This window comes from Paroedura picta, chromosome 11 (assembly GCF_049243985.1).
Source record: "Paroedura picta isolate Pp20150507F chromosome 11, Ppicta_v3.0, whole genome shotgun sequence".
In the NCBI taxonomy this organism is placed as follows: Eukaryota; Metazoa; Chordata; class Lepidosauria; order Squamata; family Gekkonidae; genus Paroedura; species Paroedura picta.
Window position 1 is genome coordinate 60,564,249 of NC_135379.1, and position 18,516 is coordinate 60,582,764.

The 18,516-nt window shown below is 46.1% G+C and overlaps 1 protein-coding gene across 14 annotated transcripts in view; it reads right to left on the reverse strand.

Annotated features, from left to right (window-relative positions):
• Window positions 1-18,516, reverse strand: part of TNS3 (tensin 3) — a 258,750-nt gene that overhangs the window by 12,307 nt on the left and 227,927 nt on the right. For all 14 annotated transcript variants that reach the window (XM_077303191.1, XM_077303190.1, XM_077303189.1 and 11 more), the window contains 5 exons: window positions 12,055-12,226; window positions 7,846-8,483; window positions 5,580-5,666; window positions 2,451-2,582; window positions 1,590-1,685 (listed from right to left, as the gene is read on the reverse strand). In XM_077303191.1, coding sequence (XP_077159306.1) covers window positions 1,590-1,685; window positions 2,451-2,582; window positions 5,580-5,666; window positions 7,846-8,483; window positions 12,055-12,226 — 1,125 coding nt within the window. The remainder of the gene's footprint in view (window positions 1-1,589; window positions 1,686-2,450; window positions 2,583-5,579; window positions 5,667-7,845; window positions 8,484-12,054; window positions 12,227-18,516) is intronic.

Below are 18,516 nucleotides of genomic sequence, written 5' to 3' on the forward strand. Positions count from 1 at the left end.
CAACTGTTTGTATTCTGGGGTGCAGACAGACAGACCAGCATCAGTCCTGTGAGTCTGGAAAGTGCAGGAAGATCTAATTAAATATTTATAGGCTGAAACTGTAAATAGTGAACAAGTAAATGGCTGGAGAGACATGGGAACTGTAATAACTTTTGCAACCTTGGCCTAGCAAATTAAAAACCAGTATAAAAAACCTTACTAAGGTCAAGACTGCTGTGCACAGAGGGACTTCCTCTTAGCGTTGCCAGCTTCCATGTGAGGCTCTCATGGGGAGAGACTTGCTATGGGGAGAGGAAGGGAAGATAATTGGAAAATGCTTTGAGACATCTGAGGCCTGCTGGGTCACTGGAGCCCATTCCCAGTTCTCTCAGACCTCTCAGAGCCTCACACCCCTTATAGGTTGTATAGTGTGGGGAGACAAAGGGAAAAGGTGTTTGTAAACTGGTTTGAGACTCCTCTGGGTAGTAAACAACAGGGTACAAAAATCCAGTTCTTCTAAGGAGCAACCATGAAAGAAGCATGTGGGCACATAACATTTTATCAAGTGAAAAAATGGAGACAGAAGGAACAGGGTGGACACCTGTGTACTGTGACTACCCCATGTGTATTAGGTCAGGGGGACATTTTAAGAAGAGTCCCCAGTCTCATTTTCCCTTCACATATCTGAAGACATGGCTCTGGAAAGCTCACTATGCCACAATTCCCAAAGGTCAGTCCTCTCCCACACTCAACGAACATTCCAAACCACAGATTCTTGACACCCATGCCACCACAACCTCCCACACAACACACATATTCAACCCCATGCCCTTACAGACTGGACAACTCCTCCCCTTCCTGTTCCCACCGCCAAGCTCTAGCGTCTGTTGTATTCTTGGATACAATGGGCTTTGCCCCTAGTAGTAGTAGTAGTAGTAGTAGTAGTAACAACAATAAAGATGCCATTACCTATCCAGCTCACAATGAGAACTTTCTCTCTCGAAAACTTATACCCCAAAAATCTTGTTGAGCTGAGAGGTTTTGCTGCTGGCTTGAATTTAGCTGATCTGCTTCAGGCCCAACACGGCTACCCTCTAACAGTGTTTCTACACCAAACTCCGCAGTGGTCAAATAACGCCATATACTTGTGTAAGATCTCCACCAATGGTCTGGCCCCAGGTGGCTCAGGCTTTGGAGGGGAGTCAGAGATTGGGAATAGATTCTGTATGGGGAAGGGCCTCATTTGTGCAAAAAAATCTCTCCCACTCCTGGGTTAGGGGATTTCCTTGCTTTGCAAAGGAAAATCTAGCTGCAAATCACAATGAAAATGTCTTATCCAACATGTGCAGAATGGGCTGCCATTTCAGACAGTCAAATCCAGTTGCAAAGAGTGTTGAAAGAGCATTATTTAGTGTGAAAGTGCCCATTTGTTATCATTCTTAAAGCTGTTGCACTCGTGGTGCCAGGCCGGTTGTACAGTTTAGCATGAGGTTTATGGATTTTATTGCGGCCGGTTTAATTCCTTCTTTGCGCATCTCCTTGGACACCACCCAAGTCCAAAGTTAATGCTTTCAGTGAAATAACAACATACAATCAGGCACGGTCCTTACCAAAATATGGCTCATTGGGACATCCTTTTAACCTCACTCCTTTATGGGTGCACTCAATCAGGAAATGTCGGACAAGCTCATTGGACAGATCTCCCACTGCAGCGTCAAACGGCAACAACAAAAAAAGAAATCCCAACACATTAATTACTGCGGATGAATTGGTACCAAGCTGGTTTTGTAGGAAATGATAAGAGGAATATGCACAAAACTCAAAACAAAACAAGCGGCTTTGAAACATCCCCCCGCCTCCTCTGATGGAGCACGGGGAGATTACGGAGGTCAGAAAAGCCACGAAATGTAAAGTTAAGTTACACGGCAGGTACCATCAAATAGCCAAAAGGCTCAGAAGTAGCAAAAAGCGCAATTGCTAACTTTGGGACAGTGCACATCAGTCAATACAAAATTCTGATAAAAACAGAGAATAAAGCCTAAGGCAAGATCCTGGGTGCTTAGGCTTGTGCGATTCGGCTGCTTCGGCGGCTGTTCCCTCCGGAGGGAACGGCCGCTTCGGCAGCCGAATCGCACAAGCCTAGTAGGATTCATTTAACGGGTTTTACCTCTATCTCTGCCTGTCTGGCCAAGAACTACAGTGGGGAAACTGGGGCGGGGGGCACTTGATTTTATTTACTTTTTCCCGGCAGTAAAGAACAGAGGGAGTAAACAGCTTAAGTTGCACATGACTGATGGGCTCATGGAAGACTTAACGACAAACCTGCACTAAAGAAGAAACGAAGAACAATTAATTCTCAGCAGCTTATGTCTGGTATAATCCTGAGAGAAGGATATCTCTTGAACTTAAACAGTCCTTAACAAAATACGGTTGGTCCTGCTGCCGAGCGGAAAACATATAAGAAGGGCTACCTTTCTTGTTAAGCTGCAGGACTGAAGGCGGAGGGATGGCCACCTTCATGGCGAGGCCGTAGGCGCCCTTGAAGGAGTGGCTGTCGCGAACGACAAAAGACCCTGGCTCTCTCTCCTTCAGGACGGCAATGGCTGCAGGAGGAGGAGAAAGAAAGTAACAGCTTTAAGTGACAGTATGTGCTTTAATAAGAGAAAGTGACCCCTTTGTGGAGGGCCAGATTGCACTGGAAACCTAGGCCTAGTCTGCACACAACAGATAATGTACTTTCAGTGCACTTTAGAAGTAGATTTTCCTGTTCTGCACAGGAAAATCCAGCTGTCAAAGCACATTGAAAGTGCATTATCCTATGTGTGCAGACTAGGCCCTAGATGAGCTAGTTGTGAGGGTTTCCCATTTCTGATGTACACACATATCATCTCAAACAGTTGGAAAACACTTGTTCATTCCCTTCACAGGTTATCCTAGGGGCAACTTCGCCATATATCTTGAATAAAATTTGGGAGGGACTGCCTCTCCCAGTTTGCCCCCCAAAAAGAACTTTATGATCTTCTAATACCAACATGTTGGTGGCTTCCAGCCTGAAGGAAATATGTCTGGTCTCAACCAGGAACTGACGATTCCTCACATACAGCAAAGAAACAAAGGAAATCGAAAGGCTGATAAATAAATTCTTAAAAGCTTAAAATGTTCTCTCTGAAATTTATTCCAATATCATGATTAATCAAAATGGGATCCCTGGTAATAAACCTGTTTTCCAGGAGCTTCCTCAGTGATTACTTGACAAAATTACAGAATTAATAGGAATTCTTTATCTACAAAATAAATCCATAACATACCTCAATATATGAATGGCTTATCACACTAATGGTCAATTTCATAGTATCAGGCAACTGCTCAAAGTCGTGGGGTCCTATGAATTCTCTAATTTTGTCAAGATTATGTACATTTACCTTATTAATTATAGGAGTAATAGGAGTTTTTAAGAATTTATTTATCAGAATTTATTCATCAATTCTGCTCCATCCTCCATATGGCACCCTTTTAAATACTTGAAGATGGTTATCAGATCTCCTCTCAGTCGTCTCCTCTCTAGGCTAAACAGACCAAGCTCCCCCAACCTTTCTTCATACGTGTCATTCTCCAAAACCCTCACCATCTTTGTTGTCCTGCTCTAGACACGTTCTAGTTTGTCAACATCCCCCTTCAATTGGGGTGACCAAAACTGAACACAGTACTCCAAGTGAGGCCGAACCAGAGCAAAGTGGTAGCATTGCCTCCCATGATCTGGACACGATACTCCGTTTGATACAGCCCAAAATCCCATTTGCCTTTTTAGCCACTGAGTCACACTGCTGACTTATGTTCAATGTATGGTCTACTACGACTTCTAGATCCTTTTCCCACATGCTACTGCCAAGACAAGTCTCCCCCATCTTATATTGGTATATTTGGTTTTTCCTACCTCAGTGCAGAACTTTACATTTGTCCCTAATGAACTTCATTTTATTCAGTTTAGCCCACTTCTCGAGCCTATCAAGATCATCCTGTATTCTGTTGCTGTCTTCAGTTGTGTTTGCTACCCCTCCCAGTTTAGTATCATCTGCAAATTTAATAAGTATCCCCTCTAATCTCTCATCCAAATCATTTATAATATGTTGAACAACACAGGCCCCAGGACAGACAGATCCTTGGGGTACTCCACTTGTCACTCTTCTCCAAGAAGATGCTGAACCATTAACAAGTACCCTCTGGGTACGATTTGTCAACCAGGTATTGAACCACCTGACAGAATTAGGATCCATACCGCATTTTAACAACTTGTGAACAAGAATATCATGTGGAACCTTATCAAAAGCTTTAATGAAATCCAGATAAACAATGTCCACGGCATTCCCCTGATCCAGCAAGGTAGTCACTTTTTCGAAAAAAGAGGTAAGGTTGGTCTGACATGACTTGTTCTGTGCTGAGTCTTAGAAATCACAGCTCTCAGTTCCAGCTGCTCAAGGACCGAGTGTTTGATTATTTGTTCCAAAATTTTGCCAGCTTCAAATGTCAAGCTGACGGGTCGATAATTACCCGGATCCTCCTTTTTCCCTTTCTTGAAGATGGGGACAACATTTGCCCGCCTCCAATTGTCTGGCACCTCACCTGTTCTCCAAGAAGTGTCAAAAATAATGGACAGAGGTTAAGAGATGACATCTGCAAGTTCTTTTAGTACCCTTGGATGCAGTTCATCTGGCCCAGAAGACTTTGTTTCATTTAAAGAAACTAGGTGTTTGTGGACTGTTCCAACAGTGATCCTAGGCCACCATTCCTTTCCCCGTGTTGTGTTGCATTTTTGCCACATTGATCACTATTTCCCTCACAAGAGAAGACCGAGGAGAAATAGGAGCTAAGCAGTTCAGCCCTCTCTTCATCATAATTTCACTTTCTTGTCCTCGCAGTGGTCCTATGGTGTCCCTATTCTTTTTCTTGCTTGAAATATAACTAAAGAAGCCTTTTTTTGTTATGTTTAGCATTTCTTGCTAGCCTAAGCTCATATTCCCGTCAACACCATTGATGTAGCCAGTCATAATTTTCCTCTCTCTTCCTATGCCTCGGCCACTTACAGGAAGGACTGATGAAAACACAACCTGTGCTCCCAGGTCCTTTACCTTTTCCCCCAGATCCACAAAGCCTTTTTTGATATGGTCCGTGTTCTTCTGAGCACTATTATTTGTTCCTACATGGATGAGAAGGGAGGGGTAATGATCTGTAGGCTTGATGAGCCTGTCCAGCCGTTCTGTCACATCCTTGATGCGTGCACCAGGTAGGCAGCAGACCTCTCAAGACAACAAGTCTGGTCTACACACTTCAGCCTCTACACCTCTTAGCAAGGAATCCCCAATTACCAGTACCCGTGTCTTCGTACCCTTGGGAGCAGAACTAAAACTCTTTCTTGTGGGAGACTGTGAAGTGTTTCCTGAGCTTTGTGGGGTTGGCAGGAGAGAAGACCTAGAACTCTCACCTGTGGGGGCCTGTGACTTTTTTCCTGGTCTACATTGGGGCTTGTTCTTCATGGGGGATTGCACATTTGTCCCTATGTTCCTAAATATATTCATAAACGAAGAAATACGAAGGATTACTACCTTGTTCTCTTGAAATCTCTGGTTTGTACCAAAATTTGGATGTGTCCTGAACAAATTTCACCGTCACATGTTTATCACTCGTGTTTTCTGGGGGGAAAAAAGAGGAGACAAAGAACATGTGAATAAAATAACACAGGACAGGACAAGGCAGGCCTTGCAAACGCCGGGGGGAGAAAGAGGTGAAGAATGGGCTGTCCCTGCATTTGGGAAGATTCCCTGCGAAGACAAAGCGATTTGTAGAAATTTTTATGTTTATGTTTGTGCACACTGAAAAGCGGCTATCCACCTATGGTCTGATGCATCATTTTGACTAGGATTCGGCGATTTGGTGTGCTGCGCTATGGGGGTTGGGGTGTGGTGGAGGCGTGGCTGCTGGCATGCTGGTCGTCCCACACATGCAGGTGATTATAGCACCTGATAATTTTTTAAAAAATATTTATTTAAAATAAGAATTAACTCCCACCCGACAGGGGAAACCCTTCTGGGGTCATCAAGACACCTAGGGTTTCACGACTCCCCTATTGAGAAAGCCTGGTCTAGACACCAGAAAATCCCTTTCAGATTAACCCTGTGCCACAACAAGGTTCCAGTCCAGCAGCACTTCTGGGACCAACAAGATGTTTGGGACATAAGCCTTCAAGAAAGAAAGCCCCCTTCTTCATATCGTTGCTGACGCTCAAAAGCATGTAAAGGTAAAGGTATCCCCTGTGCCAGCACCGAGTCATGTCTGACCCTTGGGGTGACGCCCTCCAGCGTTTTCATGGCAGACTCAATACGGGGTGGTTTGCCAGTGCCTTCCCCAGTCATTACTGTTTACCCCCCAGCAGCAAGCTGGGTACTCATTTTACCGACCTCGGAAGGATGGAAGGCTGAGCCAACCTTGAGCCGTCTGCTGGGATTGAACTCCCAGCCTCATGGGCAAAGCTTTCAGTCAGCTGCCTTACCACTCTGCGCCACAAGAGGCTCTAAAAGCATGTATCCTCCCCCCAACCACGGTCTCTCTCTAATGTGCTCCCAGGAGTTGAATCTAGCCTTTCTCCTGGACTTGATGAATTTGTCTGTGCCACAACTTACCGTGGGTGCTCTCTGCAATGCTTGTTCACCAATTTCATTTTTTTTTATTTTAACGAAAAACAGAATTGGCCAGAACTTTAAAGTAAAATTATTTTTAAAAACCATAAGCAGCCGACATCCTCCTAGAAGACCTCCTGTTTTACAGTAAGTTCTACAGCTGCTGACTAAAGAAACAGGAAATTATATTTCACCCCTCCTCCTAAAACATTGATACATGGACTAAGAACGCCCTTATATATTCCTACTGTTATGATGGTCAGTTCTTAGTCTGACGAAGAATGCTTGCACTCAAAAGCCCACGCCTTGTTGTTCTTAAAGATGCTACTGGACTCTGATTTTATTAAGAACGCCCTAGTTCTGGCTGGACTGGTAAACACCCATTAAGTTCAGATGGCAACTAAAACAGACAGCATGTTCCCCAATGAAAAAACAAAATCCTGCTCTTAGAAAACTAGCATCTCAGGAAGATCATTTCGGAGGGTGGCCATGCTGGTCTTCAGCAGAACATCTCAATGAGTCCAGCAGCACCTTATTTTGACTCTTAAACTATCAAGATCCTGAAAATATTGATTGTGTGACTGAAATCTAGTATCTCAGGGAAGGCCCAAACCCCCTTTTCCTAAAATGCTAGCTTACTCTATAGTGGAGATTTTTGACATGGGAAAGCATTCAATTGTAATCTCAAGTAACATATTCCAGTCTGCTTTCTCGTAACAGTGGAAACAGGATAACAACGAGCATGTATGTCTTCTGTTTGTAACCAATCCTTAGCATCTTTCATCTGCTGCACCCACACATCAAATCGTGGTGGCAGAATTAGCCATAGCCCATTGGACTGCTGGGATTCATGAATACCCTTCTCCCTCATAGCACATTATGTGCAGGAAGAACAAAAAAACACTACAACTTGAGGGAGTAAGGGGGCACAAATCACACCAGCTCCTCCGCTTCCTACATGCCTGTCCAGTCCCCGCCGCTCGTCTTCCATGCCCGGCCCCGCATAAATGTGTTGCAGATTATGTGTTTCCACAGGATCTGCAACAATCTGATTCAGAAATTTTATTTAATCTTTTTTTTTTTTGCATGGTGGAAGTATTTCATCCTCCCTTTTTTCTTTATTGTTCTGTTGTGCGGCAGCCAGTTTGACATGGCACCATATTCCCAATTACCCACCGTGGCACACAGAGCATACCTGGCAGCGGAGAAGCATTCAGTGCTTTTGAGAAATCGGGAAGGACGTTTGGAAATGGGATGCTGATGGTGCTGCCGCTGTGGGGGCTGGAGAAGCCGCTCGAAGAAGGAGAGATGGAGCCCAAAGAGCGTTCTCCCTCTGAGCCCCTCTTCTTCTCGGGGAGGGGGGGCTGAGGATGAGTGTTCGTGGCGTTATTTTGCTGGTCTGGCCTATTGTGGATGCTTTGTCCGGAAGCGGATGCAAGGAAACCATCTGGCCAAAAGCCACCGTCCTCAGGTGATCTCGCAGTTGGGGGAGATTCATTCTCATTCTCCACAAGGACAGCTTGCTTTCCTGCCAGCCGCTGGACCTCGCCGGTGGTGGCCCCACTGTAATTCAGACAAGCGCCGATGCTGCTGGTGTTAGCTGGGGAATCCTGCTGCAGATTAGCTGCTGAACTCTCCTGGCTGCTCAATGAATCTGTCTGGATTCCCTTGGGGTGGTACTGAGATCCCATCGAGCCCTTTTGCATGGCGCCAGCAGGCCCCAGAGTTGCAAAATAACTCCCGACAGGCTGGCTGTTGCTCTTTACTGAGAACTGGGGCGTCACAGAGGATTTAGAAGTGTTTTGCTGCCATCCGTGTTCATCCGCAGGAGGACTGTTTGAAAAAGTAAAAACAAACATGGAATCATTTTTTTAAAGAGCCCCATGTCAACCCCATGTGGCTATGTTTGCTAAATTCGCATCTAGCAAGTTACTATAAAATTACATTTTTATACAGTGGCAAATCTAGGTTTGTCGGTGAACAGACAAGCTCAAAAGACAGAGATTCCTGATCTTGCCAAGGCACAACGGTGTGTGTTTGGAAACGTGTTTCTCACATCTGTGATAGCGGGTCTCGACACAGGCGCAGGCCATAGCAAATCACCGCTGAACCTCTCTTGCCAAGCAACTTCCAAGGTCGCGGTCAGCTGTGACGTGACAATGTTTCTCACCACCGTGAGAACTCCCGGGCCTGCTCTTTCCCCCTTCCCCTTTGCTGTCCTGCTTCCTTGCAAAATTCTAGCCATATTTTGCTGACATTTGGGCTCACACTCCTCTGTGAAGCAAATGTCCACAAATGGTTCTCTGGACTGTAATGCCAACCAGTGAGTTAACTATTGGAAGAAGAAGAAAAAGCGGAAGAAGAAGAAGAGAAGAAGATTGATAAAGAGTTGATTTTGAAAACAATGGAGAACAAGTCTGTATTGTGGACGTGAAGAGAGGGGGGATTAACAAGGCAGTTGAAGAGACAGAGAAGGGATTTAGGGTTGTTGTTGTTTTTAAGAAGAGCCACTTTCTTGGAAATGAGTACCAGAGATCTGTGAACAATAGTGGCCCAGCTCACAGTAGGGGAAATAACAGCCTCCCACCCCAACAATTATCCCACAAGTTCAGTTGAGTGTATTTGGGTAAATATAAAAGGAGTAGGAAATGAGAGTGGTATTATTGTGGGGGTCTGCTACAGACCACCAAGCCAGTCAGAGGACTTGAATGCAAGACCAAATTACACAATTTTCAAAAAAGGGGGAAATGAAGTCATGGGTGACTTCAATTACCTAGATATCTGTTGGAAGACCAACTCTGCTAAAAATGTCTTGCCGACAGCTTCATTTCCCAGAAAGTAGAGAGGGGAGCCAGGGCCTCTGCTATTTTAGACTTGATTCTCATCAATAGGGAAGAACTGGTGGATGAGGTGGATGTAGTGGGCACACTCGGTAGCAGTGAACATGTGCTTTTGGAATGTTCTTTGGCACAGAAATGCTTGCTCGATACAAATGTAGGATTCCCCCCAGTCCTCTTAAGTGCATAATCTTCTTCCAGAGGGAGATCTTCCTGCTTCCCAAAGGGCTTCCTCCTCTGGCAGGAGGCCCCAAAACCCGGAGGAAACCCTTGCGTTTTGCTGAGGGGAGACTCTGGATACAAAAACTGGTGTCTGTTTCCCCACCAGAAACTGGCTTCAGCATCTACCACAGACCAGACTCAAGTGTCAGGCCCCATCACATGTCAGCGTAGTGATTTTATTTAAACCATTGTTCAGAAGCCAGAGCCCCCTCTTGCAGGTTTAGTTTAAATAATTCATCAGGCGACATCCCCTCGGCTGCAGCCTCTCTATCTGGGCACTGGCCAACGAGATTTTGCACTCCACTTTCCATTATGGGAAGCCGTGTAGGAGAACTTGAGTTAATTAGCCAGCCTTGTGAATTCCAGCCTGCTTCGGGTTTCTCCCTTCTGGCTATTTTAATTCTTTTGAGTGGATTTTAAAAAAATACACTAATGATGGTGTTTACTTTAAGAAGGAGTCCTAGTTAGCTGCTGTTAACTAAATTTTAAGACACTGTGCCCTTCTTTAAATACCTTTTTTTAAGGTAAGTGATTTGGAGAAAACACCTTTCTAAGATGGTGTTAGGGAAAATGCAAATAACTCAATTTTCAAATTACGGCTTCTGTGTATTATTTCAGGGGGACTATACAATTCCATTCATTGGTGCGATGCTAGGCTGACCCCAAAGAAATCTGGAATGCTGACTTTCAGCTAAGCAGAAAGAGAGGGGGTCAAAGAGACAGAGAAATCAATAGGCATTCAAGAGTTGATGAAGGGTTTAACGTTTTAGCCAGCTGGTACCCGTCAAAAAAAGAAAGGTTGCACAGAAAACCACTAATTTTTGCTGTGATGGTGAAAGAGGCCAATTAGTGGAGATTTTATAATTAGACACTAAGATACGTGGGAAGGGATCTCAATAGCAAACAGTGTAAAGGTTATACTCCACCTTAGGGCAGTTCAAGGAGAATTTGCATGGGTGGTTTTGGAAAACTCGTGTGACTTGCCCCCCGAATTCTGGAGGTGCTCTTGACAAACCACTATCTCATGCCATAGAACAGGGGTGGCCAACCTGTGGCTCTCCAGATGCCTGTAGTCTACAATCCCCATAAGCTCATGGGAATTGTAATCCACGGGCATCTGGAGAGCCACAGGTTGGCCACCCTGAACACAATGGGAAAATGGGCAAATGAGAACAAGATGCAATTTAATAAAGAAAAGTGTAAAGTTCTGCATCTGGGTCAGAAAAAGGAAAAGCATGCCTACTGGATGGGGGATACACTTCTAGGTAACACTGTGTGTGAACGAGACCTTGGGGTACTTGTGGATTGTAAACTAAACATGAGCAGGCAGTGTGATGCAGCGGTAAAAAAGGCAAGTGCCATTTTGGGCTGTATCAACAGGGGCATCACATCAAAATCACAAGATGTCATAGTCCCATTGTATACGGCACTGGTCAGACCACACCTGGAGTACTGTGTGCAGTTCTGGAGGCCTCACTTCAAGAAGGACGTAGATAAAATTGAAAGGGTACAAAGGAGGGTGATGAGGATGATCTGGGGCCAAGGGACCAAGCCCTATGAAGATAGGTTGAGGGACTTGGGAATGTTCAGCATGGAGAAAAGGAGGTTGAGAGGGGACATGATAGCCCTCTTTAAGTATTTGAAAGGTTGTCACTTGGAGGAGTGCAGGATGCTGTTTCCATTGGCTGCAGAGGAAAGGACGTGCAGTAATGGGTTTAAACTACAAATACAACGAAATAGGCTAGATATCAGGAAAAAAATTTTCACAGTCAGAATAGTTCAGCAGTGGAATAGGCGGCCTAAGGAGGTGGTGAGCTCCCCCACACTGGCAGTCTTCAAGCAAAGGTTGGATACACACTTTTCTTGGATGCTTTAGGATGCTTTGGGCTGATCCTGCGTTGAACACGGGGTTGGACTAGATGGCCTGTATGGCCCCTTCCAACTCTATGATTCTATTCTATGACCCCTGCCTTAGAAGAAATAAGTAATCTTTGTCACTGTTATGATTTTTTTTCCTACATGGATTCTTGGAGGAGTATCTGTCCTTGAACTGCATCTTACAATTCACACACTGTGCTTCCTGCCCCCAAAAGGCAGGTACAGTTCAGGATGGGGAGGTATTACTTCCATGAATGGGGAAACAAGAGAAGACACTAGGGACAAGCCCTGAAATTCCTGCTACACAAGCAAAACAGTTCTCTCAGTTGCCTATCAGGCCTCCGAGGTGGTGGAACCCAGGGCTGGGTCAAGATACTGCTCCTGGGAGTTCTTCCTGACCATATCATGGACTTTCTCTCCACCCAACGTAGGTAGCTAGAAATGGAAAGCAGCTGTAATTTGCTTACCTCTCTCCTTTTGAGATGGGGCTGTTGTTTGAAGCGTCGCAGGAGGTTCCACAAGGCCACTGGTAGGAAGGGTTCATCTGTGTGTCAGCCTGCAACGGAGCAGGGCTTTGGCCCAGGGGGATGTCGGACATCACGACTGAGTGGTTGAGGACTTCCAGATAACTTCGAGGCTCTGCAAGAAAAGTTTCTGTTGAGTCCCTGAAGCTTGCAACTATACATCAAGGTCATTATATATCCATAGTGACCCTCCACAGACATCAGTCTTGGGTAGGAATGACTATGTGGAGGCAAAGATCTGTATTCTAGGCCCACTCAAAGGTGGCTAGCCATGTGTAAAACCCAAACAACCTTAGAAATACCTCCCCGTGGCATAAAAATAAACCATTAAGACAGCATTTCCGATGCGAAAAACACAGAAATGAAAATCATAAAACAAGGCAGAACTAGCTTGCAGTGGTTTGAAGACCAGATTTCTACACTTGAAGAATTCCAGAGCAGGCCAAGTGAGGGTGCTCCGGGGCCAAGGTGCCCCACCCACAAAGATTCAGAGATGAGGGTCCTTGCCCACCTTTTGCAAAGGAACAGACGGGAGTGGGGGGGGGGGAGATGCTCCTCCAAAGATCTGTTTTTCATCAGGTACAATTTTTAAAGATACAACCATGCTTTTTTCCCCCCAACAGACAAAATTCCCTTATCACTTGACACCACTCTGTTTCAATGTGCTTTTATTATGCCTTCCCCTGTGTTTGTTACAGACTTGCTTTTATTTATTTATTTGATCGGCTCGACTGGTTTTTAATGGTATCCTTATTTTTTATTGCAGGTGTTTTTGTTTTATTGTGATAGGGTGGAAGGTGTGACAGGGCATCTTCCAGTTATACAAACAGACCCAAAAACAAAAACCCCTTGAGGGACAGGGGTGACCAAACTGTGGCCCTCCAAACAGCCATAAACTACATTTACCATGAGCCCCTAAAGGGGGGGGGGGCTGGCAGGGACTCATGGGAATTCTAGCCCAAGGACATCTGGAGAGCCACGGTTTGGGCATCCCTGGTGAAGGGGGCTGGAAAAGATAGGTAAGCAAGGATGTGTTTTGTGAAGTCAACCAGGCTTTTCTCTCTTGATGCCTGGTTCAGTATATGCCTTTGGTGGCAGCAGGGAGTCTATTTAATTTCACTTATCTCTCTAGTGGGGACCTACTGCAGCTTACACCATCTCCTGTCCTCCATTTCATCCTCGCAGCTATCCGCTGACCTGGGTGAGACTGAATAATTTGATTGGCCCAAGGTCACCCTGAAAGATTCCATGTTCCATGTGGGGCTTCGAACCCAGGTTTCCCAGATACTAGTCTGATGCGCTTAAGCGGGAAATGTTATGCCGGTTACGGCTCCCTCCAGCAGTGTGGAAAAGAATTTTGTATAATTTTGTATAAAATAAAACAAGTTTTCGATAAATCATATTTTCTTACTTGTTGACACATGTCTTCTGCTGCATGGTTTGCAATCTCCAGTTATATTTAAAATACATTGGGTGGAAGAGAGTATTTAGGACCACAGATTATCATTTTGACCCCCCCCCCATGGTCAATAATCGGCCTGGAGAGGGTGAGAAGGGGAGGGGCCCCAGGTGGGCGTGTCCACAGATCTGCTTCCCAACCCTATTCTGCACTATTGCACCTCTTCTGGGGTTTCTTGAAGCCTAAAGAATGTTTCAGGAGTTTCTCACATAGAAAAGCTGGCAAAGGCTGGTCTGTAGTGTCAGCATGGAACACTAAAAGGAAAGACTGTGGCTCAGTGCTAGAGGATCAGATTGGCAGGCAGAAAGTCCTGAGTTCAATCCCCGGCATCTCCAGTTGAACAGATTTGGCAGTTAGTGATGGGATCAAAGGAGAAAAACATTCCCCCCTCTGGGCTCTGAATTCCTTTAAGAAGAGTCCGCTGATGAAGGCAGAACTTGGCAGAGGATGTTGCCGTGTGGAACCGGACAGTTCCTTAGCAACCCTTACACGTCTGAAGACCACCACAATCGCACTCTGCATTGTGAATGGAAGTAGGCCGAGGGGGACTCAAACACTGAAGGGAAAGGGGGGGAGACTTGCTATTTTTAAAAGGGGAAACTCGCCTCCCTATTCACAAGGACACGAGATCCTGTGGCCACTATGAAGTTCTTTGGCATAAACCACTTTATTCTCTCCCTTTCCTTCTCTCCAACCACACAATGTGGAAGGAGCAGGCAGCAGTTGGGGCGACAGCACAGGACAGACATTGTTTCATGAACTGGGACTCCACAGCTCCCTTCCCAAAGTGCTTGGCGTGCCTTTGCACCATCTGGGGCGTCTGGCTTCGAGTCGTAGTTTTGCGTAGGACGCTGTCCTGGGCAATTGAGAGCATTCGGCCAGATGGAAGCACCTGAACTGGTTCTTCGGGCAATATGAGGTTTCTTTCCTTTTCAAGGCACTTTCTCCTGGGCTAGATTTTCCCTGAGAAACGCTGTATCGGCTCCCCCCCCCCCCCGACACACAAACACACATTTTTTTTTTTAATGTACAGTCCCTTGGTAGGATCTTATTCACTCACTGGTGTCGTGTTGCTAGATCCCACCAGAGCAGAGGACACCAGCAGGGCGGGTAGGTTGTCAGATGTTTGACAATTTTACTGAGGTCCGGGGGGGGGGGGTAGTCTTTTGCCGAGGGACGTCGCTGCGGACGCCTGAGCCCCTTCTCCACTTTCCCACCAGCTCCCCTGACTTCCCACTGCCCGCTGGGGGGCGCTGCCAGCAGCAGTTGCACAGTGCCACACCGAGGGGGAGCCCCAGCCATGGCGGCCGCTGGAGAGCACCAAAGGTGAGCCAGCGGCAGAGTGGCAGGGCAACCCCCGAGGCAGCAGCCAGGGAGGAGGACGAGGAGGATCCGCAGCCCAGTACCGACTGATCCATGAACCAGTACTGGTCTCAGGACCGGGGGTTGGGGACCAGTGATCTACAGGATGGATACTGCTTGGGGTTATGGACCCTTATTGAAGGGCACTCCTTAGACTGGGGGGAGTAACTGAACACTTTTGCTGTTTTGGAGTCATCTGGAGCCAGTGAAAGAAAGAACTCTTTTGGAGAAACAATGGCACCAGCTCTGGGGTGGGGTGGGGCGGGAACACAAGCCATAGACAGTGAGTTGAGTAACGAATGAAAATTCTAACTGAGGGCACTAGATACACATTCATGTGACTTTGGGATTGTTGGAACCACAGTGGTGCATTGAGTACTTTGTTTCCCAGGATTTTGACAATTGTACCAGTCCCCAGACCAGGGGTTGGGGACCACTGGATTAGATGACCCTGTAGGTCCCCTCCCAACTCTATAATTACAGAGTTTCAACCAGACATAGTGTCTGTTGATGATGGTGGCCATATGCACTCTGTCCCCGAATATATAATGTGCTATCTGGCATCAGTGCAGAATTTTGCCGTGTCTTATCTTGAGGTGTGCCATACTCTGCATGTGGCTGTCAGAGTTGGGGCTCTTATAACCGACTATTTGCTTAAACCACAGTCACAGTAGCCAAGATGGAGATGACTGGCCCTGTGGGAATCACCAGAGAGGCCACCTTGTGCACCCTCTTAGGTGCCATCTATCCATCCCGTCCTTGAGGCACTGTCATCAGCCTTGGGCAGGACCATTCCTGAATGCTACCACTGGGGTGTGGAACAGGGACACTTTTAGATTATCCACGGTCCTCCTGTGCAAACAATAAATATTCATTGCCAGGGATGCAAGGGAGTTGCTGTCCCCCTGACATGACACATTCAGCTCTCTTTGCCTGCTTGTAGTGATGGGGAAATGATGATATGCTTTGAAGTTGTGAAGGATCCCAAAATATCCCTTCATTCATATCCTTAAAGTCTAGCAGTTTCAGATCCTCTGAAAGGTCAGCAGGACCTGGGTACATTGTAGTACTCAGGACCTAGCACAGTAAGCATGGGAAATGCTCCATGTGGAACACTCTGGCAGAGGATTTCCATTTGCTGGGTTTTGCTCCCTGACGACCTGTCATCCGCTTCTGAGGTCAGATCTAATGAGGGGGCAGTTCAACCTGAGGCCCTGAACTCTGAATCCTGACACAACAAATTGGCTAGAATTGCTATGTAGTATGAATGCAGAATTCCAGAGAAAAGCTAGAAGAGATAAGAATGCCTTCTTAAATGAACAGTGCAAGCAAATAGAAGGAAACAATAGAATGGGGAGGACCAGAGATCTTTTCAAGAAAATTGGAGATATGAACGTTTCATGCAAAGATGGGTATGATAAGGGACCAAAATGGTAGGGACCTCACAGAAGCAGAAGAAATTTTAAAAAGGTGGCAAAATTATATAGAAGAACTATACAAGAGTGAGTTTAACATCCCTGATAACCACAATGGGGTAGTTACTGACCTGGAGCCAGACATCCTGGAATGTGAAGTCAAATGGGCCTTAAGAAATCTGAGCAACAATAAAACCAGTGGTGGTGACAGCATTCCAGTTGAACTATTCAAAATCTTCAAAGACAATGCAGTAAAAGTGCTACACTCAATATGCCAGCAAATTTGGAAGACTCAACAATGGCCACAGGATTGGAAAAGGTCAGTTTACATTCCAATCCCAAAGAAGGGCAGTGCCAAAGAATGTTCAAACTACCGCACCATTGCACTCATTTCTCATGCTAGCAAGGTTATGTTCAAAATTTTACAAGCTAGGCTCCAGCAATATGTGGACTGAGAACTTCCAGAAGTACAGGCAGGATTTCAAAGAGGCAGAGGAACTAGAGATCAAATTGCCAACATACACTGGATCATGGAGAAAGCTAAGGAGTTCCAGAAGAACATCTACTTCTGCTTCATTGACTATGCTAAAGCTTTTGATTGTGTGGAGCACAACAAATTGTGGCAAGTTCTTTAAAAGATGGGAATACCAGAGCATCTTTTTTGTCTCTTGAGAAACTTATATGCAGGTCAAGAAGCAACAGTGAGAACTGAACATGGAATCACTGATTGGTTCAAAATTGAGAATTGCCTATTCTCAAAATTGCCTATTCTCAAAATTGAGAATTGTATGCGGAACACATCATGAGAAAGGCGGGATTAGAGGAGTCACAAATTGGGATCAAGATTGCAGGGAGAAATATCAACAACCTCAGATATGCAGATGATACCACTCTAATGGCAGAAAGTGAAGAGGAACTAAAGAGCCTGCTGATGCAGGTGAAGGAGGAGAGTGCAAAAGTTGGCTTGAAACTCAACATCAAGAAAACGAAGATCATGGCATCCGGCCCTCTCAATTCCTGGCAAATAGATGGGGAAGAAAGGGAGATAGTGACAGATTTTATCTTCCTGTGCTCCAAGATCACTGCAGATGGGGACTGCAGCAAAGAAATTAAAAGACATTTGCTCCTGGAGAGGAAAGCTATGTCAAATTTAGACAGCATCCTAAAAAGCAGAGACATCACCCTGCCAACAAAAGTGTGTTTAGTCAAGGCTATGGTCTTCCCAGTTGCAATGTATGGCTGTGAAAGTTGGACCATAAGGAAGGCCGAGCATCATAGAATTGAGGCTTTTGAACTCTGGTGCTGGAGAGGACTCTTGCGAGTCCCTTGAATTGCAAGGCGAACAAACCGGTCAGTCCTAGAGGAGATCAGCCCTGCCTGCTCCTTAGAAGGCCAGATCCTGAAGATGAAACTGAAATACTTTGGCCACCTCATGAGAAGGAAGGACTCCCTGGAGAAGAGCCTAATGCTGGGAGCGATTGAGGGCGAAAGAAGAAGGGGACAACAGAGAATGAGGTGGCTGCATGGAGTCACTGAAGCAGTAGGTGCAAACTTAAATGGACTCCGGGGAATGGTAGAGGACAGGAAGGCCTGGAGGATCATTGTCCATGGGGTCGCGATGGGTCGGACACGACTTCGCACCTAACAACAACAACAAAGCTATGTAGCTTCCTCCTGCCTCCCTTCCTCCCCTCTGGAGATTGATGCACAAAAGGCAGGCCTCAGGCAAAAAGCTTGAAGGATGGTGTGAGACATGTTGCCCTTTTGTTCCTTGGGATAAGGAGGGGCTCCTGCTCAGCCCTGGAAGGGAATGCCTTCCCCACTGCCTCAGGGGTCCACGCCTTAGATTCCTCTATCTCCCCCTCCCTCCGGAGAGGAGACTGTTTGCATTGTTCCCAGTAGAAAGGAGGGGGTGCCCCCCACATTGGCTGGAAGGACCATGTCCCCTCATATGGGTGCTACCAACAGCCTGTGAAAGGCTATGCCCTGACGCCCTGGGAAGGGCTCAGGAACATGAGTGACTATCATGATTGCTTCCTGCCCTGGAAGCAGCAGGAAAAATGGGAAGTGGATGGGAGCAGCCACCAGAATTGCTCCCTGTCCTGGAGGTGGTGCAAATAACTGGGCGGAGAGGGGGAGCAGCCATCGCGATTGCTCCCTGTCCTAGGA